General features: G+C 37.2%; 1 protein-coding gene across 1 annotated transcript in view; it reads right to left on the bottom strand.

Annotated features, from left to right (window-relative positions):
- Positions 1–1,342: 1,342 nt before the first annotated feature.
- The window catches only part of tafa3b (TAFA chemokine like family member 3b), a 112,765-nt gene continuing 93,435 nt past the window's right edge, over positions 1,343–20,672 (bottom strand). The window contains exons 3-5 of the mRNA XM_027166450.2: positions 9,785–9,934; positions 8,686–8,810; positions 1,343–2,120 (exon numbers count right to left, since the gene is read on the bottom strand). Coding sequence (XP_027022251.1) covers positions 2,109–2,120; positions 8,686–8,810; positions 9,785–9,934 — 287 coding nt within the window. The 3' untranslated portion in view covers positions 1,343–2,108. The remainder of the gene's footprint in view (positions 2,121–8,685; positions 8,811–9,784; positions 9,935–20,672) is intronic.

Here is a 20,672-nt window from a genome sequence, read left to right as displayed (position 1 = left end):
TGTCCAAGCAAATGTTTTTTTTTGTAGCAACCGCATACACCAAGGCGTGTTCCATTTCAATTACCCCGGAAATGAGGTAAAATATATTTGCATTTTGGGCGGGAGTAGAAAGATCGGATTGATATCCGATTCGCCGACGCATTTATGTGGCCTAATGTAAATGGAAGAGTTTTAACAAATCAGATAGCTATCAGATCAGAGAAAACACATGAAGTGACCAGGTGTAAAAAGGCCTTTAGTCACAATCACATCCTAAACCTATTTAATGTTAGACCCAGTGCTGACTAACCATTCTGAGGCACTGACCACCACTTCTGTCCTTAAATAACTTCCTTTCAGTTTTTAGTTCTAATCCACTGGAGCCGATCTGTCTAATTAAGCAGACTGATTATCTGGAGCAGATGTGTCGGATTAGGACTGGTATTCAATTGTGTAAGAAGGTAGATCTTCCAGAGTAGGACCGGTGATCACTGATTTAAGGATTCAAGCTCCAAGCCCTCACTGGCAAGTCTGGTAAGAATAGCATTAGTAGTGATTTTATACAATAGACATAGTCACAAAGCACAAAGCTTCACAGAAATCTGGATGTGGATTTGCATTTAGATCTCTAATGTGCAAGCAAGAGGTGATTGTGGCTAGGAAAGATTACATGAGGAAGAAACTGCCAGAATGACCAGACTCAAAGAAAATCATATCACATTCTGGGTAAGATCAGATGTTATAAATTATTATTCTAATGATTCTAAATTTATTATTCTAATGCAATTGTATACTGTGGTGTCAAACAGCACTACAGTTAGTGTGTTGGACAGATATTTATAATGAATAGCCATCTATCCATCCATCCATCCATCCATCCATCCATCCATCCATCCATCCATCCATCCATTTATTCTTCACAGGGTAACAGGACGTCTGGAGTCTATTACAGAGAACTCAGGGCACAAGGCAGGGGTCATCCTGGAAAGGGTAGCAATCCATCACAGGGCAAAATCACACAAATAGACACCCCAATTCACACACTATGGTCGATTTAGAGCTGCCAATCAGCCTACAATGCATATTATGTGACTGAAGGAGGAAACCCAAGTACAAAGAGGAAACCCCTGAAGCATGAAGAGAACATGCACTAATATGATAGACTTCATGATAATAGCGACAGTACTGAGAGTTGTCTTAATACTTTGGTTAGAGTATTTTCTCTATAATCGCAATAATTTTTTAAGTTGCCGTTTAAAAAATGAAGCAGATTATTTTAAGCTTAAGCCCTAGTACAGAAACGCAGACAGACAACACTAAAACACGATTCCTTTTTAAACACAGACACTTTCATTTCCTTTGAAATAGCTTTATTTATTTTAGATAATACTGACACATGTACTCAATAGCAGTTACCAGGCTGGTTAAAAACATCAATATTAAAACTGTTAGAGGAATTATTTTCATTTCTTCTGGTTCTAAGAATCTGATACTTGTAATCTTTTACACTTTTACAGATTTATACCATAACATCTACTGTTGTGTTTGTCTTTTGCGTCAAAAAGTTTACTTATTATTTCTGTATTAGAAAAGGAACAAAATAATCTACAGATGGTCAGTAAGTCCATAACTGCAGCTCTAATTTTCTGAATTTAAGATGCTGAGAAAGAAAACAAGATTTTGGAAGGGAAAGCAAAAATGTCACTTTTCATTTCAGGCTCAAAATGTGAGGTTACAGGAAGCTTCGATAGACAGAAGAAAGAAAACCATAACACAACTCAACGTCTAAGCAGCTGGGGGAAGAAGAAACTGAACAAATTAAACAGTTCTGACATTAGCAGTGTATTGTCCCTGCGATTAGCCTTCTACCATAAGATATAATCCAGATGCATGGAGAATTCCAGTGAGCAGACAGTCTTTCAGCCCTGTATTTGTGCTGACGAGATTTCCAGCAAAAGCTCAGGACAGCAAATTACAAGTATGGAGGATGAGTAGAGAGATGGTCCTCATTGGTATGAATGGAGTGGAACACGAGACCTTGCTGCTTTGGATCCCGCATTATTTTAACATCGGTGAAGTCCTTCCGTTTCCTATTCATCTACATCCACTTCTTTGACTGAAGCATGCCACTACCGAGTTACCTGCAAAAGGAAATACAGATTATATGGTTTAAAGATGTAGGAGTTGCTCATTTTAGTCATTCATCAGCTTCAACTCCACACAAGCACTCATCAGAATTTACTAACAAGTCTGTAATGTTGGTGTTTTTAAGAAAACAGAGCAGTTACAAGTTTAACCCTGATGGGTCTGAGGCAGGGGCGGTTCTAGGATTTCATGAGAATTTAAAACAAGAAAAGTTTTATATTATATATTAGATGGTATTATTTAAAATGGAAAAAGTGGACACCATGATGTAATGATGCCAGTCTTGAATGAAATCAGTTCATGTATGTGTGCATTCTCTACGAACAGAGGGTCCAATGAATGCAGTCATTAATAAAAAATATTCACAAGACAAAGACCAAATCAATAAATGTTATTGATTATTTATTTAGTATTGAATGGACTGTTTGCATAAGAATAGTGAAATTTCACTGCTTTTAGTTGCAGTCTTTGCAATTTTTTTTTTATTTAAAAATTAAATTCCATTTTAAGGTAATTTTTATTGTTTATTTTTGAAAGTAAAAATTATCCTTATAGTTTTAGGGTGGCTGAGATCACAGACAGGGGGGCTGGAGCCACCCTAAAAAAGGGCTAGAACCGCCCCTGGTCTGAGGTGATTTTTGATCCTGGACAAATTTTGACATGTCCTGATATTTGTTCTTATTTCAAATTCCAAAAATCTCATAACACAATATTAATCAAGTCAAAAAAAGAGCTGGACTCCCATTGAATACTCAAACCAGCCTGGAGAAATTGAACAAAATGGCTTTCATTAAACTGAATCTTTTTATCTGTAAACATCACTTTAAACAGTAAGTGCATTATTTTGGTCAGGGTCATGGTGGATCCAAAGCCTGTCCTGGGAACACAGTGGAAGAGGTGGAAAACACCATGGAGGAGAGCTATCACAAACATTTTGTAATATGATATGCATATTACTATAGTTTTGGGAAATACATGAAAACCAAATTGAAAACCTTGTGAAATCCTGCATAAACAAAGGGAATATGTAAAACTCAAACAGCACAAAGAGTAGACTACTGTATGCTGTGAGACAGAAACACAACAACTGCTGCACCATTATTCCACCCACAATCCACATTCTACAGATAACAATTAGCATTTAACTGTGATACTAAGTTGACAAGGCTTTTAAGAAAGTTACATAACAGGATTTTTTTTAATTAGCTTGAAAAATGCTTAATGCCAACAAAACCCCAAGCTCCAAAGTTTAAGCAGCACGTTGTTTAACATCAGTGACCAAAAGAGGAAGCAGGAAGCTCAATTCTGCTTGCCTTGACCCAATCTGAACATGTCTGATCCCTGCGATAGCAGCACTTGTGCTTGACGTGCTTGTACCCACCCCTCTGTCATGGCAGCATCTGATGCTTTTGGCTCTCAGCAGATTCATTCACTTAAAATATGACACGTTGCCCAGAGTGCTGGCATGAGAAAAGGTGGCAGACATAAGAGGAGGGTACAATGGCATGATGCCCAGTATTCACACTTTGTGTAGCGGGGTGCTGGGTGTGAGGTCTGTGATATTTGAGTACATTGTTAATGAGAAGACATGGTGCTTTTCCATTCCACTGTGTAATCAATGCCTCAACACATTCAGAAAATATACATCTCTCTCTCTCTCTCTCTCTCTCTCTCTCTCTCTCTCTCTCTCTCTCTCTCTCTCTCTCTCTCTCTCTCTCTCCCATGCACACACAAACACAAACACACACACTCTCTCTCTTGCTTTCTGCATGTTTTTAATTAAACAGCAAATTTGAAATACCCATTATATTATATTTTAGTTATTTTATATTTCCCCCTCCCCACTTGAGCATGTAATGGCTCAGGCTGATGTCTCAGATATAACAATTATTACCAGATGATGTGCAACTGCTGAACCTTGGTAGTATCTTCACTAACTATAACTAACTAAAATACTGTTTGTGAGATTAACAAAATACTTTGTGATTATGTAAATCAATACAGAAATAATAGCTTAATATATATATATATATATATATATATATATATATATATATATATATATATATATATATATATATATATATATATAATAAATATATGACGCCCAAGAGGCACAGGCTCCCCGTGACCCGAGGTAGTTCGGATAAGCGGTAGAAAATGAATGAATGAATGAATGAATGAATATATATATATATATATAGTTAGAAATTTAGTTAGTTAGAAATTTATTAGGGTTTAGAAATTTAGTTTAGTTAGAAATTTATTAGGGTTTAAAGCAATATGAAAAGTTGTTTAAAACAATGGTTTCTATATAAATAGAGGTTATGCCTTTAAGTGACATGGGGCAATAGTTTGCTTGGAATTGTTTATTTTTTATGGATATTTAATCACCATAAAATGTCCATTGAGAGACGAATCAATCAAAAAATACACCTCTTTGGGCATGTTGGGGAGTCCATCTCCAGAGAACAGTATAGTGGCCAGTCATAAATCATACAGAAATATTAGTCATCATAATTTTAAATTAAATTAAAGTCTCTGTCCTTGTACTGTATGTGCAATATCTCCCACAACAACACTATTGGACAGCATACAATGTTTACACTGCTTAAGGATACAATTTCTTTTATTTTTCACATGCCATATTATGATAATAATTTATATAACTGAATGTGTGCTATCTCCCACTATGCCACTTTATGACTGTATACATTGTTTACAATGTTCTTTTCTACATAGCATTTGTGTCTGGGTATAAAAATTCAACAGTAGCACAAGAATTGTATTGTATATAGATGCTTAAAGCACTCTTTATGCACATGACAATACAATTGATACTCAAAACATAAATGAAAGCTTAAACATTCCTCTTAATCACCACCATCCTTCAGCTCTCTGTCTCCTAGTCTCTCATTCAGTGGAGCTGCTGCCTCTTTAAAAGTATATGATATGTATATATCTATCTATATATTGAGGAATTGAGGGATATAAAAATATTCTTTTCAATGACTTTAAAGGAGCTGTATTAATGTGATGTGACATCAAACTTTATGGCTTATATAAATAAAGAATATAAATAACCGTCAGTTGTTCTCTTCTTCTCGTGTAATGCGTTGTAATGTATTCCCCCCCTATATAAAACATTTGTTGCTAGCTAAATATATTGAATAACATTTCTTCTAATGCAGCTTAGAGATCTTTTTTTCTTCATTCTGTATGAAGAAATTAGAATTTCTAATGATGTTCTAATGTTTATTGCAAGATAACTCAGGCCAGAAGGTTAAAGGTCAGACGGGTAAATTGGGTTTTACACTGAGAGAGAGAAAGAGTGTTGTATGTGTTGGAAAGCAGCTAATCTTTGTCTCTCAGGATTTATCTGATTTTAGCCCCTGTACTCCTCCCATCTCTGGCCTCCCCTTTGAAGGTATTCACATCTCTCTCTCTCTCTCTCTCTCTCTCTCTCTCTCTCTCTCTCTCTCTCTCTCTCTCTCTCTCTCTCTCTCTCTCTCTCTCTCTCTCTCTGTCCTTGGCCCCTTCCTTCTCCTTCTCTGTGCTGTCTGTTATAATGAACAGTCTGTCTGTAATAGGCCCATAAGAGCCTGCTCAATATTATTGATCATTATGATTGATCGAGCATACAGTCCAGCTTTCATCATGCTCTGTGTTCTGTCACATACAAAATACAATCCATCATTAAAAGCATCAGTTTTCTTATCTGTAGTGCTAATCAGGTTTCAGAAAGGACATCGAGTATAGTCACATGCCGATGCTATTTTAATGTGTTCCAGACCAACAAAACAACAATACTAATGTAAAGGAATTTGACTAGTGTTTGTCGATTGATTTATCTAAAAAAAAAAAATCAGCTCTCTCATGCATTTAAGGGAGTTTTTCCTTGCCACTGCTGCCCGAGTCACCTCAGACTTGCTCATAGGGGGATAAATACATACAGATTGTGAACTATATCTAATAATAATCTTGATTTTTTTTTGTTAATTCTTTTTCTTTTATTATTCCTTATTTCTTTTATTATTCCTTATGTTTACCTTCTGCTCTATGTTTATGTTCTGTAAAGCTGCTTTGAGACAATGTCTATTGTAAAACGCGCTATACAAATAAACTTGAATTGAATTGAATTTTCTGTTGAGTGGTTTTGATCATTTCCCTAGCCAGTAAGCAGTTTGCTAATAACCTCTTCATGACTATGGAGCTGGCTTCAGCAGTTATTACTCAGGTGTACAAAGTCATAAAAACTCATTAGTCTATGTCACACCCACCCTGCCTTAAAGAAACTGTGATCAGACTATCGATCATGTCGCTCCTCTTTGAGTAACAGTTTCTTTGAGTAACATACATTGTTTTTATAAGTTCAGTCTCATCTAACTTTGTACAATATATAACAGTACAAAAAGTACTCTTATAAGAATGCTTGTACTGAAACTTAATATTGGTATTCAGTTACATTATTCAGTTACATTATCTTTCTGTAGAGCAACTTACATGTATCTTATTTATACAACTGGCGAGTTTAGGGCATTGTTTAAGGGCCCAGCATTAGCAGTTTGGTGGTCCTGGGATTCAAAGTCACAACCTTGTGATCAGTAGTCCAACACCAAAAATATATGCTTTTTACCCCAGGAGAAGCTTAATTATTGACACTGACATGTTACTTTTCTGGTTTGGACAAACCTAATTTATAATATATTCTGTATTCTGACTAAACCTACTAGAAAAACCTTAGATTAATAGTGCTATTTAGTCATTTTTCAGAAATATGTGACTTTCAAGTAACATTCATCAATTAGCCATAACATTAAAATCACTGACAGGTAAAGCGAAGAATCCATAAATATCACATTATAATGGCACTTATTAATGGGTGGGATATATTTAGCAGCAAGTGATCAGTCATTTCTTGCAGTTGATGGGATGGAAGTAGGAAAAATGGCAGACAGACAAGGGCCGAATTGTGATGGCTACATGAGTGGGTCAGAGCATCTCTAACACAAGCCTAGTGGAGTGTTCCCATCATGCAGTGGTTAGTCTACCAAAAGTGGTCCAAGGAAAAACAATCAGCAATCTCATAAAAGCTTGTTGTCCTATCATTGCTCTTATGCTATGGCAAGTTGCTAATGCTATTTTTTTGGTTTCATTAATGAAAAGAATGTCCGTTGTAAATTTTAATAGTTAATGTCCTCTTAATAGTTAATGGTGTGGAATGTTCACAAAACAATTAATCCTTGTCATGATGTAGGTAAAAACAGCTACAGTACAAACCCTCATCTCCTCACCACACCAAGTTAACACATAACACAGTTGCTTGCAACTGGCTACCAAGAATCCTGAATGATTAGCTGCACCATGCTAGTATAGAAAGCTAATGAACACCTCCTGACCATTCAACAGAGTTGTGGTATCAAATCATTCATTCAATCTTGCAGTCTGCAACATTTGATGGACATATCAGTCAACCACGGCAGAGTACCTTGAATCAGAAGGTATCCGTACGAGGTTTATTTGCTAGTATGCACTGGTTCTGCCTGTCTGATCTCATGTCTAATCTCATGACTACTTTGGCAAACTGGGCTGGTTGTGTTTTTGTTTTCACACTCGTTTTGTCCTGCCGCCTTTACTTTTTCATGGTGTCCTCTTTGATTCAAGCCTGCACCGAATTTAATGTCACATCCAACAATCTTCAGATCCTGCCACAGCTGATTCCTCTAGTCTGCACTGAGTATGCTCAGGACGAGAGGAAGTAGGTCATGAAGAAGCTAAATGACAAAACAATAGAAAGACATATCCTTTTCCCATCTTGCCTAAGCTTCCCATAGAGGAAGTTACACATACAGGGTAGGATAAAAAAATTAGAAAGAATGGGGATACGGAATGAGATAAGAAAGCTCTTTAATAACAAACTGATTGAAATGTAAGAAATTGAGATAAAGAAAATCATGCAGTCACGAGAAGATTGAAGAGGATAAGGCTTGGTGCACTTTCTACTTCATTGTAAAAGAATAGCTTGCTTAATCTATTTAGAAATCAATCTGATTTAACCCCCAGGTGCCCCGAGGATGATAAATTCCTCTTGTGAATTTCCTCTGAAGAGTTGTCGAAACATTTGTGATTATATAATATGTGATTATATGTGTTATATATTGATTTCTAGCATATCTTCGTTAATTCTGGAAAAAACAAACTGTTTTTTTTTAACTGAAATTGAATTGAACATTCAAGAGAAACAGAAAGAGCTTTGAAACAATCAGAGCTGCTTGATTACTTTGTGTGTGTAGTTTGAGTGTGTGTTCGCAAAGTACAGGTTTGCCTCTGTAAGAGAAGAATTACTATAATTATACACTATCTAATGAACCGGCAGCACAAATTGATGGGCAGTGCTGCAGGCTGACACACTTATAAAGCACACATACTCAAGATTAAAGGGTAGTGTGTTCGTGCATGAAGTGTGTACTTGAATTAGTGTACGTGTGTGTGTGTGTGTGTGTGTGTGTGTGTGTGTGTGTGTGTGTGTGTGTGTGTGTGTGTGTGTGTGTGTGCACTAACCTTTGTTGTTTTAACCTTGTTGCCAGTACTGCAGCTCCAACCTGTGAGATCTGGTAGAACTTTACACTCCTCTCCATCCAGACAAGGTTGCATCTGACACCACCATTTCTGGGCTACTATAGATGCTGCATGCGTGCAAAAAAAAAAACCCAACGAATTAATAAAAATACATGATTGCAATTATTTTCATATAATCTGTCATTTGTCTATTGATTTTTTTTGTACAGAACAAAATTTTATTTTATTTTTAAATGTAATTTTAACATTAATGTTTAGATTACAGACAGACATGAGAAGCTTTTCATTGTATGTCATGCTGTGTACGATTGTGTATGTGACTGAATGCAAATAAAGCACTAACAAAGTCAGTCACTTTTTGTGTTTCTTAGACAGAATGATCTGAATAACCAAGAACATTTTTGCACATAAAACTAAGGAAGAAAACATCAGCTTTGTTGGAAAGCAGTGCTGAGAAAGCAAAGGGAGGAGAAAAAGCTGGATGGAGCAAGGGTTTATTTGACATTTCCTCTCAGGCAGGGTGTGGAGAGAGCACACAGACAATGCTTTTATGGTAAAGAAAACAAGATCAAAATCGATTGTGCCGTCAAGTGCCCGGTGTTGACACAGTATTAAATGAATCAGCCAGACAGAGATAGAGAGGGGCAAGTGCAAGAAATCGGTAAAAGAAAGAAAGTGGTCTTAGTCTTTGTAAAATGAGTTCAGCATTAGACAGTGCCGACAGAGGATTAAATTAATCACACAGTGAAGTTACAGCGGAAGGAGGAGGACTAGAGAGAGAGAAAAAAAGCCATTGCTAATATTATTTCCGTGTTGGTTTCAGACAGGGGAAAAAAAAAAAACAGGTGGTGTTTTTTTTTCCTTCTCTGTTGCAGAATGCCCTGCGGCTCGCAAGAGGCATTTCTAATATCAACACTTCGTTCAGAACAGCACCTATTCATGAGGGTGAACAGGGTGTTTGCTACACTTCCGTGCAAACATTTTGTATAACACATTTACAGGCTGACCTTTTTCAAAAGGTCATAATGACAGAGCAAGAGACAGAGAGAGATGAAGAGACAGAGAGAAGAAGCGATCTTACCATCAACGCAGGATGGAGCAGCTCTGGTCGTCCCGGCGACCTGTCCAGGAAGGCAGGAACACTTGACAGTCTGAGATCTCTCTTCAATCTTGTTTTTATTACAGCAGCGATGGGCCGCGATTACTTCACACGTCCCAGCCTTCACATGCACTGCGGCGAGTAATGAACACACACAGTATGAATACAGGTTTATCCATTACCTATATACATACAAATACAGCATACATATACATTTTACACTCAATGACCACCTTAATAGAAACACCTGTAATTGTAAACCTGCAATTATTCAATCAACCAATCATAACGCAGCACTACAATTCATACAGTCAAAAGATTTAGTTAATGTCCATGTCAGTCAGAGACGGGGAGCAAACGATCTCAGTGACTTTAAGCATTGCTTGTTGGCTTTAGATGGGCTGGTTTGAGTGATTCGGTAACTGCTGACCTCCTGCCATTTTCACACACAACAGTCTAGACTCGAAAGTCACAAAACTCTAACTCACATGACGGATCTGTGCCTTCTTGCTGTTTGTTGCTCGGTAGGTACGATCCAGAATAATCCTCTATGTTCTGGTTTTATATGTTTATTTACAGATGCAGACTTTACACATCATGTTAACAATTAGCTAAGATTTTTTTGACCATTGTATAATGTAAATCAGGCATGTTGTGAACATGTTTTTTTTTTATTTACGCACGTGACATACTAGTAATAAAATCAGTGTTGGAAACATCTTGTAAGCATCAATTAGACCTTTATTGAACATTTATAGAAATAAAGTAATTAGCGGATCAATTTTGCATTAATTGAAGTAGTTGAGCTACAATTTAGTTTGAGATTTACCACAGCTATATTTAATTACATATTATAGAAAAGGCTGTGTCTTGATTTAGAGTTTTTTTTTATTTTATTTGTTTTTTACCCTTTCAAAAGTTACCTAGGTACAAGATACTGGTACAGTTAAAAGGTATTCAGATACAGGTAGAGTTTTGGGTTACTGATTCTGGGCCCGGGGTTCAGGGTTCTTGATTGAGGCAGTTGTAGTTCAATGAAAACAGAATTACTCTAGTAAATGGCAGGCTGTGAGTACAGTACAAAGCATCCACGACATCTAAGAGATAAAATTTGGTTTTTGATTACAACCTTGAGCAATTCATTGCTGTACGAGCCTTAGGGTTGAATTTAAATGTGAACTTATCCTCACATTGACAGAAACTCACAAACATGCAAGCAAGACTAAATAGCAATTGGACACTGTACATTTGTATAATGTTGGCTTGAAAGCGCTGACATGTTAAATCACAGACATCACCTACAGTACATTCACGAGATGATTCTGTCAATCAGAGACATCATGAAAGCTTCGATCTGTTTTTAAAGGTCAACTATAAGAGTGGTGATGGTGCTGGGGCAAAAGGCACAGCGTCTTGGAAAGCTATGCAGACATTCCTACTGTACATGAACACTTTTCCAAGGGTTAAAATAGCCCGGTGACAAAGTGAAGCACTGCGAGAAAAATTCACACAAGTCTGCAGCAATATTTGCAGCTGTACACATGACAACAGCAGAATAAGCCTCTCTTAGTGCTTCTCAGTAAGATCTCAGTAAGACTTTTCAAATTGCATCATAGACGTAGGATGGGGTAACAGTATTAATAAATGTTGTGACATGATCAAAATGAGCAGCTAAGACTGAGAGAACAGATGAAGGCAAATAAAAAGCTCGGCACATTTCAGGAGTAGAAAGAAGTCTATGAATAGACATAATGGCAGAAATAAAAATAACTACAAATACAAAAGAAGTAATCAAGGCAATCTCTACACTGATGTAGCTCACACTGACTGTTTCACTTTAATATATCATTCAATTTAACATTATAGCACTTCCTAATAAAAAGCCAGGAGAATCATCTTCTTTTGAGTGACAAAGTGATGTTTAGTATGAGTACATTGACAATACAGGGCTTTTCACACACTATGCTAACTCCCAGGTTATAACCCCAAACCCTACATTTACCCTTGGTATATGGATCCCTGCTCTGACGCAAGGTTAACAGCGCTTTTGCAGGTTTAACCCCACACTGCAGTGCCAAACAAGTACATTGTGGAAGGCTGTTGTGTTAGTCCATTACAGCCAGATGCTTAACAACAGACAACCAATTATGTAACTGAGCACATGCCTCATTTCACATGAAAAATCAGGATGTAGCAACAAACAGCTTGGTAGCGGCAGACGGCAAAACAATGAAGCAAGGGGGAATTATGTTACACTCAAAAATTAGTGGAAGTTGGATATCAACAAATACTATGCTGGTCAACTACACTACAGATTCTAAAAAGGCAAAAAATAATAAAAAGCTGAGAAAGATAGCAATGCCTACTCGAACACAGAACGGCAGACCTGTCCTTTTTTTTCCTCACTGACGCAAAAGCACATCACAATGTAAGACTATTAGTTAAACTGCTATATTTATCCAGTCATAGTAGATGACACAGTAAATATGCGATTAAGAAAGCTAAGCCATGGTTTAGTAATGTACAGTGTGAAACGTCAGATGAATAGCTATTTAAAATCACAAATTTAAGTTTTCGCATATCCCAGGTTATTATGAGCCTGGGGTCAGAGCGCAGGGTCAGCCATAGTACGGCGCCCCTGGAGCAGGTGAGGTTAAGGGCCTTGCTCAAGGACCCAACGTTGTTGTCTCAGCAGCTTGTGGGCTTGAACCCCAAACTTCTGATCAGTAACCTGAAGCCTTAACCACTGAACCATCACGTCCTCAAGTTTTTCAAGTGTGAAAAGCTCTTATAGTAACATCAGCTCTTCATATGTACAAATCTGAAGTATCCAGGTGATGTTTTCCATTTATCCAGTGAAGCAAGGGTGCATCTTGGATACAAACAGATTTGGGGAATTGAAATCCCTTTAGATATCCATATGGGATTGTCCACAGCAGCAGAAAGCTCCAAGTATCAAGATGAGTAAGTATGCAATTATTGTATCCTGAAATGTGTTGTGTCCAACATGAAACTTATGCAAGTAATAACACATGACAGACTGTAGTGTTACAAGAAAATAACGCCCAAAATGGAACTTGTCCCTGTTTTGTTGTGTTCATGTTCAGTATGGAATTTCTTTGTCATGTCACACTCCATAGTGGAGTTTAATATGAAAGTAGACGCTCAGGGCTTTAAGAATTTCTAGTTTTCATAAACACTTTTGTTTTTAACCTAACCTACTAGGAGCAATATATTCATAGAAAAGTTCCAAAGACCTGTTTCTATCTTCCAAGTAAATATCAAATTTATTCTCTCTGAGACGCCCCCGAGTGCTTGTTCATAAACATATACATTTTGTTATCTTCAACCACTAAAATTCTGTGTAAGTTTATCCTAACAGAGGTAAAAACATCTCACAATGAATGCCAGCAATTTGGTGAATAATTTTATATCAGACTTGCTGCGATAAAATAATTTATTTGTTTATGCTGATTGAAGTATATATGAAGTATACTGATTAAGTCAATTTCCATTCTGGAAATATTTTATCTTGCTAAGATGTGACTTATTGCAGTGTACAATTCCTAATACATACGTGTACAGTGCTTAAAATGGTTGAACACCATGGCACAGCTGTGTTCACTACTTGTGTAAATTCCATTTGACTAATGTAAAAGTGTGCAGCGAGTGTAATCGGAAACCTTTACATATCTAAGCCAGTTTAAAAGATGAGAAACAGAGCTAACAGCTAAAAGCTAACAGCCTAAAGATTCTCCGCCATGCACGTATTAGCCATGCATGGATAATTTAGCCATGGTAATACAGAGCTTTGTGAGATTTCATTGGATATTGGGGTTAGGGGAATCGTGCGGGAAATCTACAAGGACATTTTTATGCGTACAGGAGCAATTGCTTTGTTACACTAATTAACTAGGTGATTATTCTGCCATTACATTTTTTTAAAATTATTGATTCCAATTCCAAAACTGTGATAGCTAAGAAGAGGGACGTCTTTTACTCTTTGTTCATAAACAGCCTGATTAGAAATGAGGCAGGAGTGTCCTTGGGGAAAGCTGGATCTTGTAACTATATGATGTTAGGTCACTGATCATGCATATGCATGGCTGGCCATATCCAGTATATGGAATCAGACTAGCAGAAGAAAGCACAGTTGTGCAGTGCATGAAAAGTCTGTTTCAACTAGGAGTACATCATTTCTCTTACATTACCTAACCTTGTGAACTACACATGCAAATAAGTTATTATTCGCATTTACCCTCCTCTAAAATCAAACCGAAGACCATTTTGCTTTAGACAGTATTAGTGAGCCGAATAGAGAAAGTCAAATACTAGCTAACAGCCTTACAAATCTGCCAAATATCCATCTTTACAATTATTCTTGTCACATATTCATTACAGCACAGAGAAATTCTTTGTTCACACATTCTAACTTTGGAGGCTGGAGTCAGCCATGATACAGCACCCCTGGAGCAGTGAGGGTTAAGGGCCTTGCTCAAGGGCCCAACAGTGGCAGCTTGGCAGTGCAGGGGCTTCAACCTCAAACCTCTGATCAACCACATAGAACCTTAACCACTTTAGCCACCACTCCCACATACCACACTGATATGAATGATTTTAGTTTATTGTTCGGAGCCCTCTTCCTATATTGATCACAAGGACCAGATGAAACATGTAAGAGCCTAACATCTCACAGAAAGCACCACTTGTTTTTCTCCATTTGGCTTTTTAAACTAGCTTATATTGCTTTCATAGATTTTCAATTTTGCTCTTCGTTTTCCACCTACATGCCATTAGCTTGTTAAGAGGCAATCCAGAGTTCTCATCTGGCACATTAAAAACATTTTGATTCGGATCAATAAAACACTAGTAAAGCCTAGTAAGGCCTTCATCCTTAAATTCTCCAATTCTCCTATTTCCAGAGAGTCAGAAAGCGTCTTTCCTGCTCTCGAATGAGGGGAAAGAAAAGCAGAGATACACAGTTATGAGTGATCTAATACTGCCTTAGTGTGACAGACATTATGACAACATATGAGACAAGACATTTCCCTTGACCCTTGACACCTCTCATGGTATACAAACTGCATGGATCTCCAACAGCTTGCCATGAATGTGCTGAAATAGGCACTGGACTACATTACCCATCAGCCCCAGCACATCACATGATGTTACATGACGTATAAAATCACAATTCAACCTCACCTGTCTCCTGTTTCATGCTGATGAGCAGTTTTTCATCGCGTTATCAATAGCGTATCATTGTAGTATCACACATTTGTTGTTTAGCCTCGTTTAAAATCTGTATGTTTTGCTATTTTGGTTTGTTCTTCACTGTTCGTTTTACAAATAAAAATAAATTAACTGGCACATTAATAAATGCAGCACAATTTTTACCTCTTTGTTATATTTGTTGTGCTGAATTGCTTCCTGTATTGTTAATAACTTTACAATAAATAACTTCTGACTTCTATAAATCCATTTGATATCTTTCGAACTAAAGAATTACTGGTTGAGTGTTTCATGTGAAATGTATGTAAAATCGTATGTAGATATAAAACAATTCTTATAATAATGTAGATGTTTAAACTTCTTAAACTACTTGCCTTCTTCCTAAAACACACATGCATAAAGTTCCTTGTATTGCAGCAGCTTCTGTTGAAATGAAAAAGTTATTGCTTTTTAATGGTTTAATGGACATCCTTTAAATCATTAAAAGACAGTGTATAAAGAAAAGTATCAGATAACCACTGTTAAATTTTGGTGGTGGATCGATGAGGATTTGGAGCTGGTTTGCAGTTTGAGGTCCAGAAATGCTTATAAAGATGAATGATGCTATGAATCTCTCTAAAGATACATCAAGATATTTTAATCCAAAAAGCCGGTTGTCTCTGCCAAGAGGTTACGTCTTGGCCTAGCTTTGAAAACCATTGGTTGATTCCGCAGGAAAATGAACATTTGTTTGATGGAATAAACTCTGTATAATGAATAAATAAATGAATGAAAAAAAATCTAAAAATAAATAAACAATAATAATATAAATGGTAATAAATAATAATAAATATTATCAAGGGAAAATATACAGAATATTCACAAATATTCTGAGATTATTATAAATGACATTTATGATCCACTTTTTTTTAGATGGTTTTAAATATTTTAAGCTACATAATACATAAATACATTTTTTTTTTTATTGGCAAGTCATTTTGTATCTTTCTAGAAATAAATGCTTTAACTGAAATAATTTGAAAGAATTAGTAAAGTAGTAAAAAATACATCTAGAAGTGGGTTTAAAATCATATATGTGGGTAATCAGACATTCTTGATAGATTTCAATATATTCAAGATAATTTTAATTGCTAAAACAATTTTTCATGGTTTATGGTGTTTAGATTATGTTGCACTTTTTTTTTACTTAGTTTTATAATATAACCATGTTTCGTATGCTGTGATGATGATTTTTTTTATAACCTGTCCAGGGTCAGCAGATTTTAATTAGCCATTTGCCTAAATCTGACACATATACACCATTACTCCTGATGTTGATTAATGTGTACTGTTCTTGTTATATAAATAAATAAAGAGTACAGAATAAAGGAAGAACCATCGAACAACTAAACATACAGCCACATCAACAGCAGAACAGCTGCAAGACACTCTATTGAGCTCTATTGAGAAACGAGGTGTTATGAACATAAAGGAGTTTGGAAAAAGGTCCAAGACTGCACCTTGGGAGACATTGCAAGATGAGACGGAATTCAGACAATGCTTCATTCTGATAATTTTAAAACTAGTGATTTGTAAGCAAAACAAAATAGCACTCAGGGCATAAAGGGTGCCAATACTTTCAGAACTGGTTGTATCATCTCATGGCAGTTGCATGTCAAGTGCACAGGGAAAGCACCACGTATCAAACGATATTCCCATCAAATAGCAGTAATGTGAAAAATGGATTTGAATGTAGAAACACAAACACACATTAATGTGTATAACAAGGACAAGCAGACAGGATAAACAGATCATCAAGAAGAGTTGACTGAACTTCACACTATGTGTCCTGATTATCTTTAGAAACCCCATGTGTAAAAGCGTGGGGCCAGTGGTGGTTCACATGGTTAATATGGGTTGTTGATCAGGGTTCAAGCCCCAGCACTGCCAAGCTGCCACTGTTGGGCCCTTGAGCAAGACTTCTAGCCCAGACTGCTCCAAGGGTGCTGTATCATAGCTGACCCTGTGTGCTCTGACCCCAACCTCCAACAGTTGGGATATGCAAAGAAAGAATTTCAATGTACTGTAATATATGTGACTAATTCTGCTTCTGCTTAGTAGACTTCCTATATAAAGTCTGGAATGTGAGATAACATGTTTGGAAATTATTGTTGCCCTACATTTACAGGAAGTGACAGAGCAAAAGGGAAAATGGAAAGAATTCACCCCTGTGAGTCTGAAAGCTTCAGAGACTAACAGGGCTAAATACCTTACTGAGTCTTTCACAAAGTTCTCTATAAAATGATAGAAAAAAAGATCCATCTTGTGAACAAGACCATTCATCACAGTCTCACATCCTGCTCTGTTGCCCTCTGGTTCTGGTTCAGCAGCAGGGTTGTCTCAGAGTTTTTCAGCTTTCTCAATGCATGCGTGTGTGTGTGTGTGTGTGTGTGTGTGTGTGTGTGTGAGAGAGAGAGAGAGAGAGAGAGAGAGAGAGAGAGAGAGAGAGAGAGAGAAAGAGAGAGAGAGAGAGAGACTCACAGGACTCAATTGCAGAGCTGTAAACTTTTAGGATCATGTTGATTGCAAAATGCAGTTAAATGTCATTTATTACAGCAGGAAATCCCACAAAGACCAAAACCTACCAACATGGCTAACTCCAGGGACCCAAAGCAACCCTAAATGTCAAATGCAAATATTTCTGTTATTTGCTTCTTAACTGTATGAGAAACAGGTTCATTTTTGCTGCAGACTAAAGGGAGGAACAGTCTGACACGTCTGATGGACGTTTCGGAACTAACACGCCTGCAGGCCACAAGGGACTCTGTTAATTGCTCTGAGTGCTAATTAAAAATTTATTAGCGAGACCTTGCGATGCAGTAATAATGACATCTCACTTCCTGCTCAGCGCTCAGCAATGTGTCATCACCACTGCTTAGCCAAGCCAGGAGAACTGCTGTGACCTTGAAACATCTGAGTTATGGTGGACTTCTCAGCAGTAATAAATAATGTATTTTCAATTCTACAATTTCTCAACTTTCAATTATCTTTAGCTAGTCAATGTCCAACTCTAATGCAGAATGCTTTAAACAGTGATCTGATATCTGGAGACTTGGGGCAGATACCAGTCTATCTCAGGGCACACAACCTTTGGACTGGTGGGGAAACCAGAGTACCTGGAGGAAACACTTGAAGCCCTGAAGGCAAGAGACAGGAATTTCAAAAGCCTAGCACTGGAGATCCAAGGCAAATGTCCTAACCACTAAGCTATCGTGTCCCTGACCTGTTTTTATGTTAACTCTTGTTTTCCTTAGCCTAGTAGACCAGTATGGGAAGAAAAGTCACAATATATAAATAAATAAATAAATAAATAAATAAATAAATAAATAAATAAATAAATAAATAATGATAAAGTTTAGATCATCAAAGTAAACGGTGAAATCAAACCTGTTTCTTCTCTAAACAGCAGTAAAACTATCTCCCTCTGAAGCCAAGATAAAAAAATTAGTCCTTACTAATTTTATATCAGACTTCCGGTGATAATTCATTTGTTTGTACTGATTAAAAATGTCTGATAAGTCGATTTTCATTCTGCTGGCAGATTGGAATGCTGCTGTTCTGGTAAAATGTTTACCAACTCAGTTCTACATTAACGATAATTAATATTATTAACGATATAATTCTAATCATATATTCTTCTTCTACTTTCAGCTTTTGATTACCTTCATCCTCTTTTAACACATCCATATATCTCCTCTTTGGCCTTCCTCTTGTCCTCTTACCTGGCAGCTCCATCTTCAACCTCCTTCTACAGTACCAATATAACCACCTCCCTCCTCTGTACACGTCCAAACCATCTCAATCTAGCCTCTCTGACCTTGTCCCCAAAACAGCCAACCTGAGCTGTATCTCTGATGTGCTCGTTCCTAAACCTGTCCATCCTCATCACTCCTAAAGAGAATCTCAACATCTTCATCTCCGCTAACTCCATCTCTGCCAACTCCATCTCTGCCTCATGCTACAGTCTCTAACCCATACAGCATAGCTGGTCTCACTACAGTCTGTTACACTTTTCCATTGATTCTTGCTGACACACTGACGACTTGTATGTTAAATTTGGCACATTTTACCCTGGATGCCCTTCCTGACACAACTCTCTCTATTTATCCAGACTTGGGACCAGCACAGAAATCACTGGCTTGCAACCCCTGTGGTTAGATTAATTATAATCATATATTAATAACCATTAATATACTCCATGACTATGCAGCTTTACATAAATCCCATGTACAAGCCAATGGTAACAGTGGTGTAGAAAAACCTCCTGAGACAAAATGAGGAAGAAATCTTCACACTCTAAAGGGAACCAATTCGCTCCTGGATACCGGTTAATGTTTTATTGCAATAAATACATTACATACATCCATGTTGTTACTCATTCATCAAGACCTCAATCAAAGAAGGTTAAATTCTAGCATTACTACAGTGTTATACAAACATCTGCTCTATTACCGGTTCCTATTGTTTTAGACTGCAAGGCCACATTTCTTCTGAATTAATAGCAAAATTTTCATCACATCTATGGAGCATGGTCTTGTCGAGGAGTTGAGGAAGTGGACTCAAGATGCTGATTACATTGTATTACCATTCATTCATTCATTCATTCATTCATTCATTCTTTTTTTCAGTCATCATTGGGAGCCGCTTTATTCTGAGCACGCTCATAGTGGATCTTGTGTCTATCCCTGGAACACTGGGAGTGAGGCAGGAATACAATCTGGATGGGATGTCAGTCCATTGCGTAACCCCAAACACACACACACACACACACACACACACACACACACACACACACACACACACACACACACACACACACACACACACACTTATTCACACCAGGGTGCAATTTAGAGTTGCTAATCCACCTAACAGCATGCCTTACAGACACGGGAAGGACACTCCACAGTAACCTGAGCTCAGGATCGAACAGGCGACCCTCTAGCTGTAACGCAACACCATGCGGTCCAGACTAAAATATCTAATCCTTAGATTTTTTTGCTAATCCTATTACTGTTAACATGTGCACCATCACAGAGAGTGCATAATTAGCATAATTATAAAGATGAGACAATGTTCCCAGTTAGATATTAATGATCCCAATGTGACTGTTGTACTTAATGCTCTCACAGTACAAGTAAAACTCTAAAGCAACATTTAAAAAACGTTCACATAAACCATAAGACATGAACTTCCAAAAGTCTAACAAAAACTAAAAAGTTTCTGTTAGACGGAAGTTGCAGATTACAGCTGGCGACAGTCATCGCCATCAAAAAAAGCAAACTAATTTCTTCTTTTCTACATAAGTTTTATAATTGGCCTTGAGTTTTGAGTTTGGACATGTTCACAATGGAATCCACGCATGATAAAGATCTGTCAGGCGGCAGTCTGCGCAGAAACATCATTCCGCTGTCAGAAAGATTTACATCTCACATCACATCACTCCTTGTTAAACGATGTTAAACACGATGCTATGGTTCTCCTGATGTACCTGTTACAGGTACAATGAATGTACAAAGATTCTTGTGTATACTTTTTGTAGTGTAAGCACGGTGCATTTTAAAAGAGAGGGCAAACATTCCAGGAAGGATTGGCGTGAGAA

Source organism: Tachysurus fulvidraco, chromosome 14 (genome assembly GCF_022655615.1).
Source record: "Tachysurus fulvidraco isolate hzauxx_2018 chromosome 14, HZAU_PFXX_2.0, whole genome shotgun sequence".
Lineage (NCBI taxonomy): Eukaryota > Metazoa > Chordata > Actinopteri > Siluriformes > Bagridae > Tachysurus > Tachysurus fulvidraco.
Note: the sequence above shows the minus strand (reverse complement) of the source record. Positions and strands in the feature narration are given on the sequence as shown.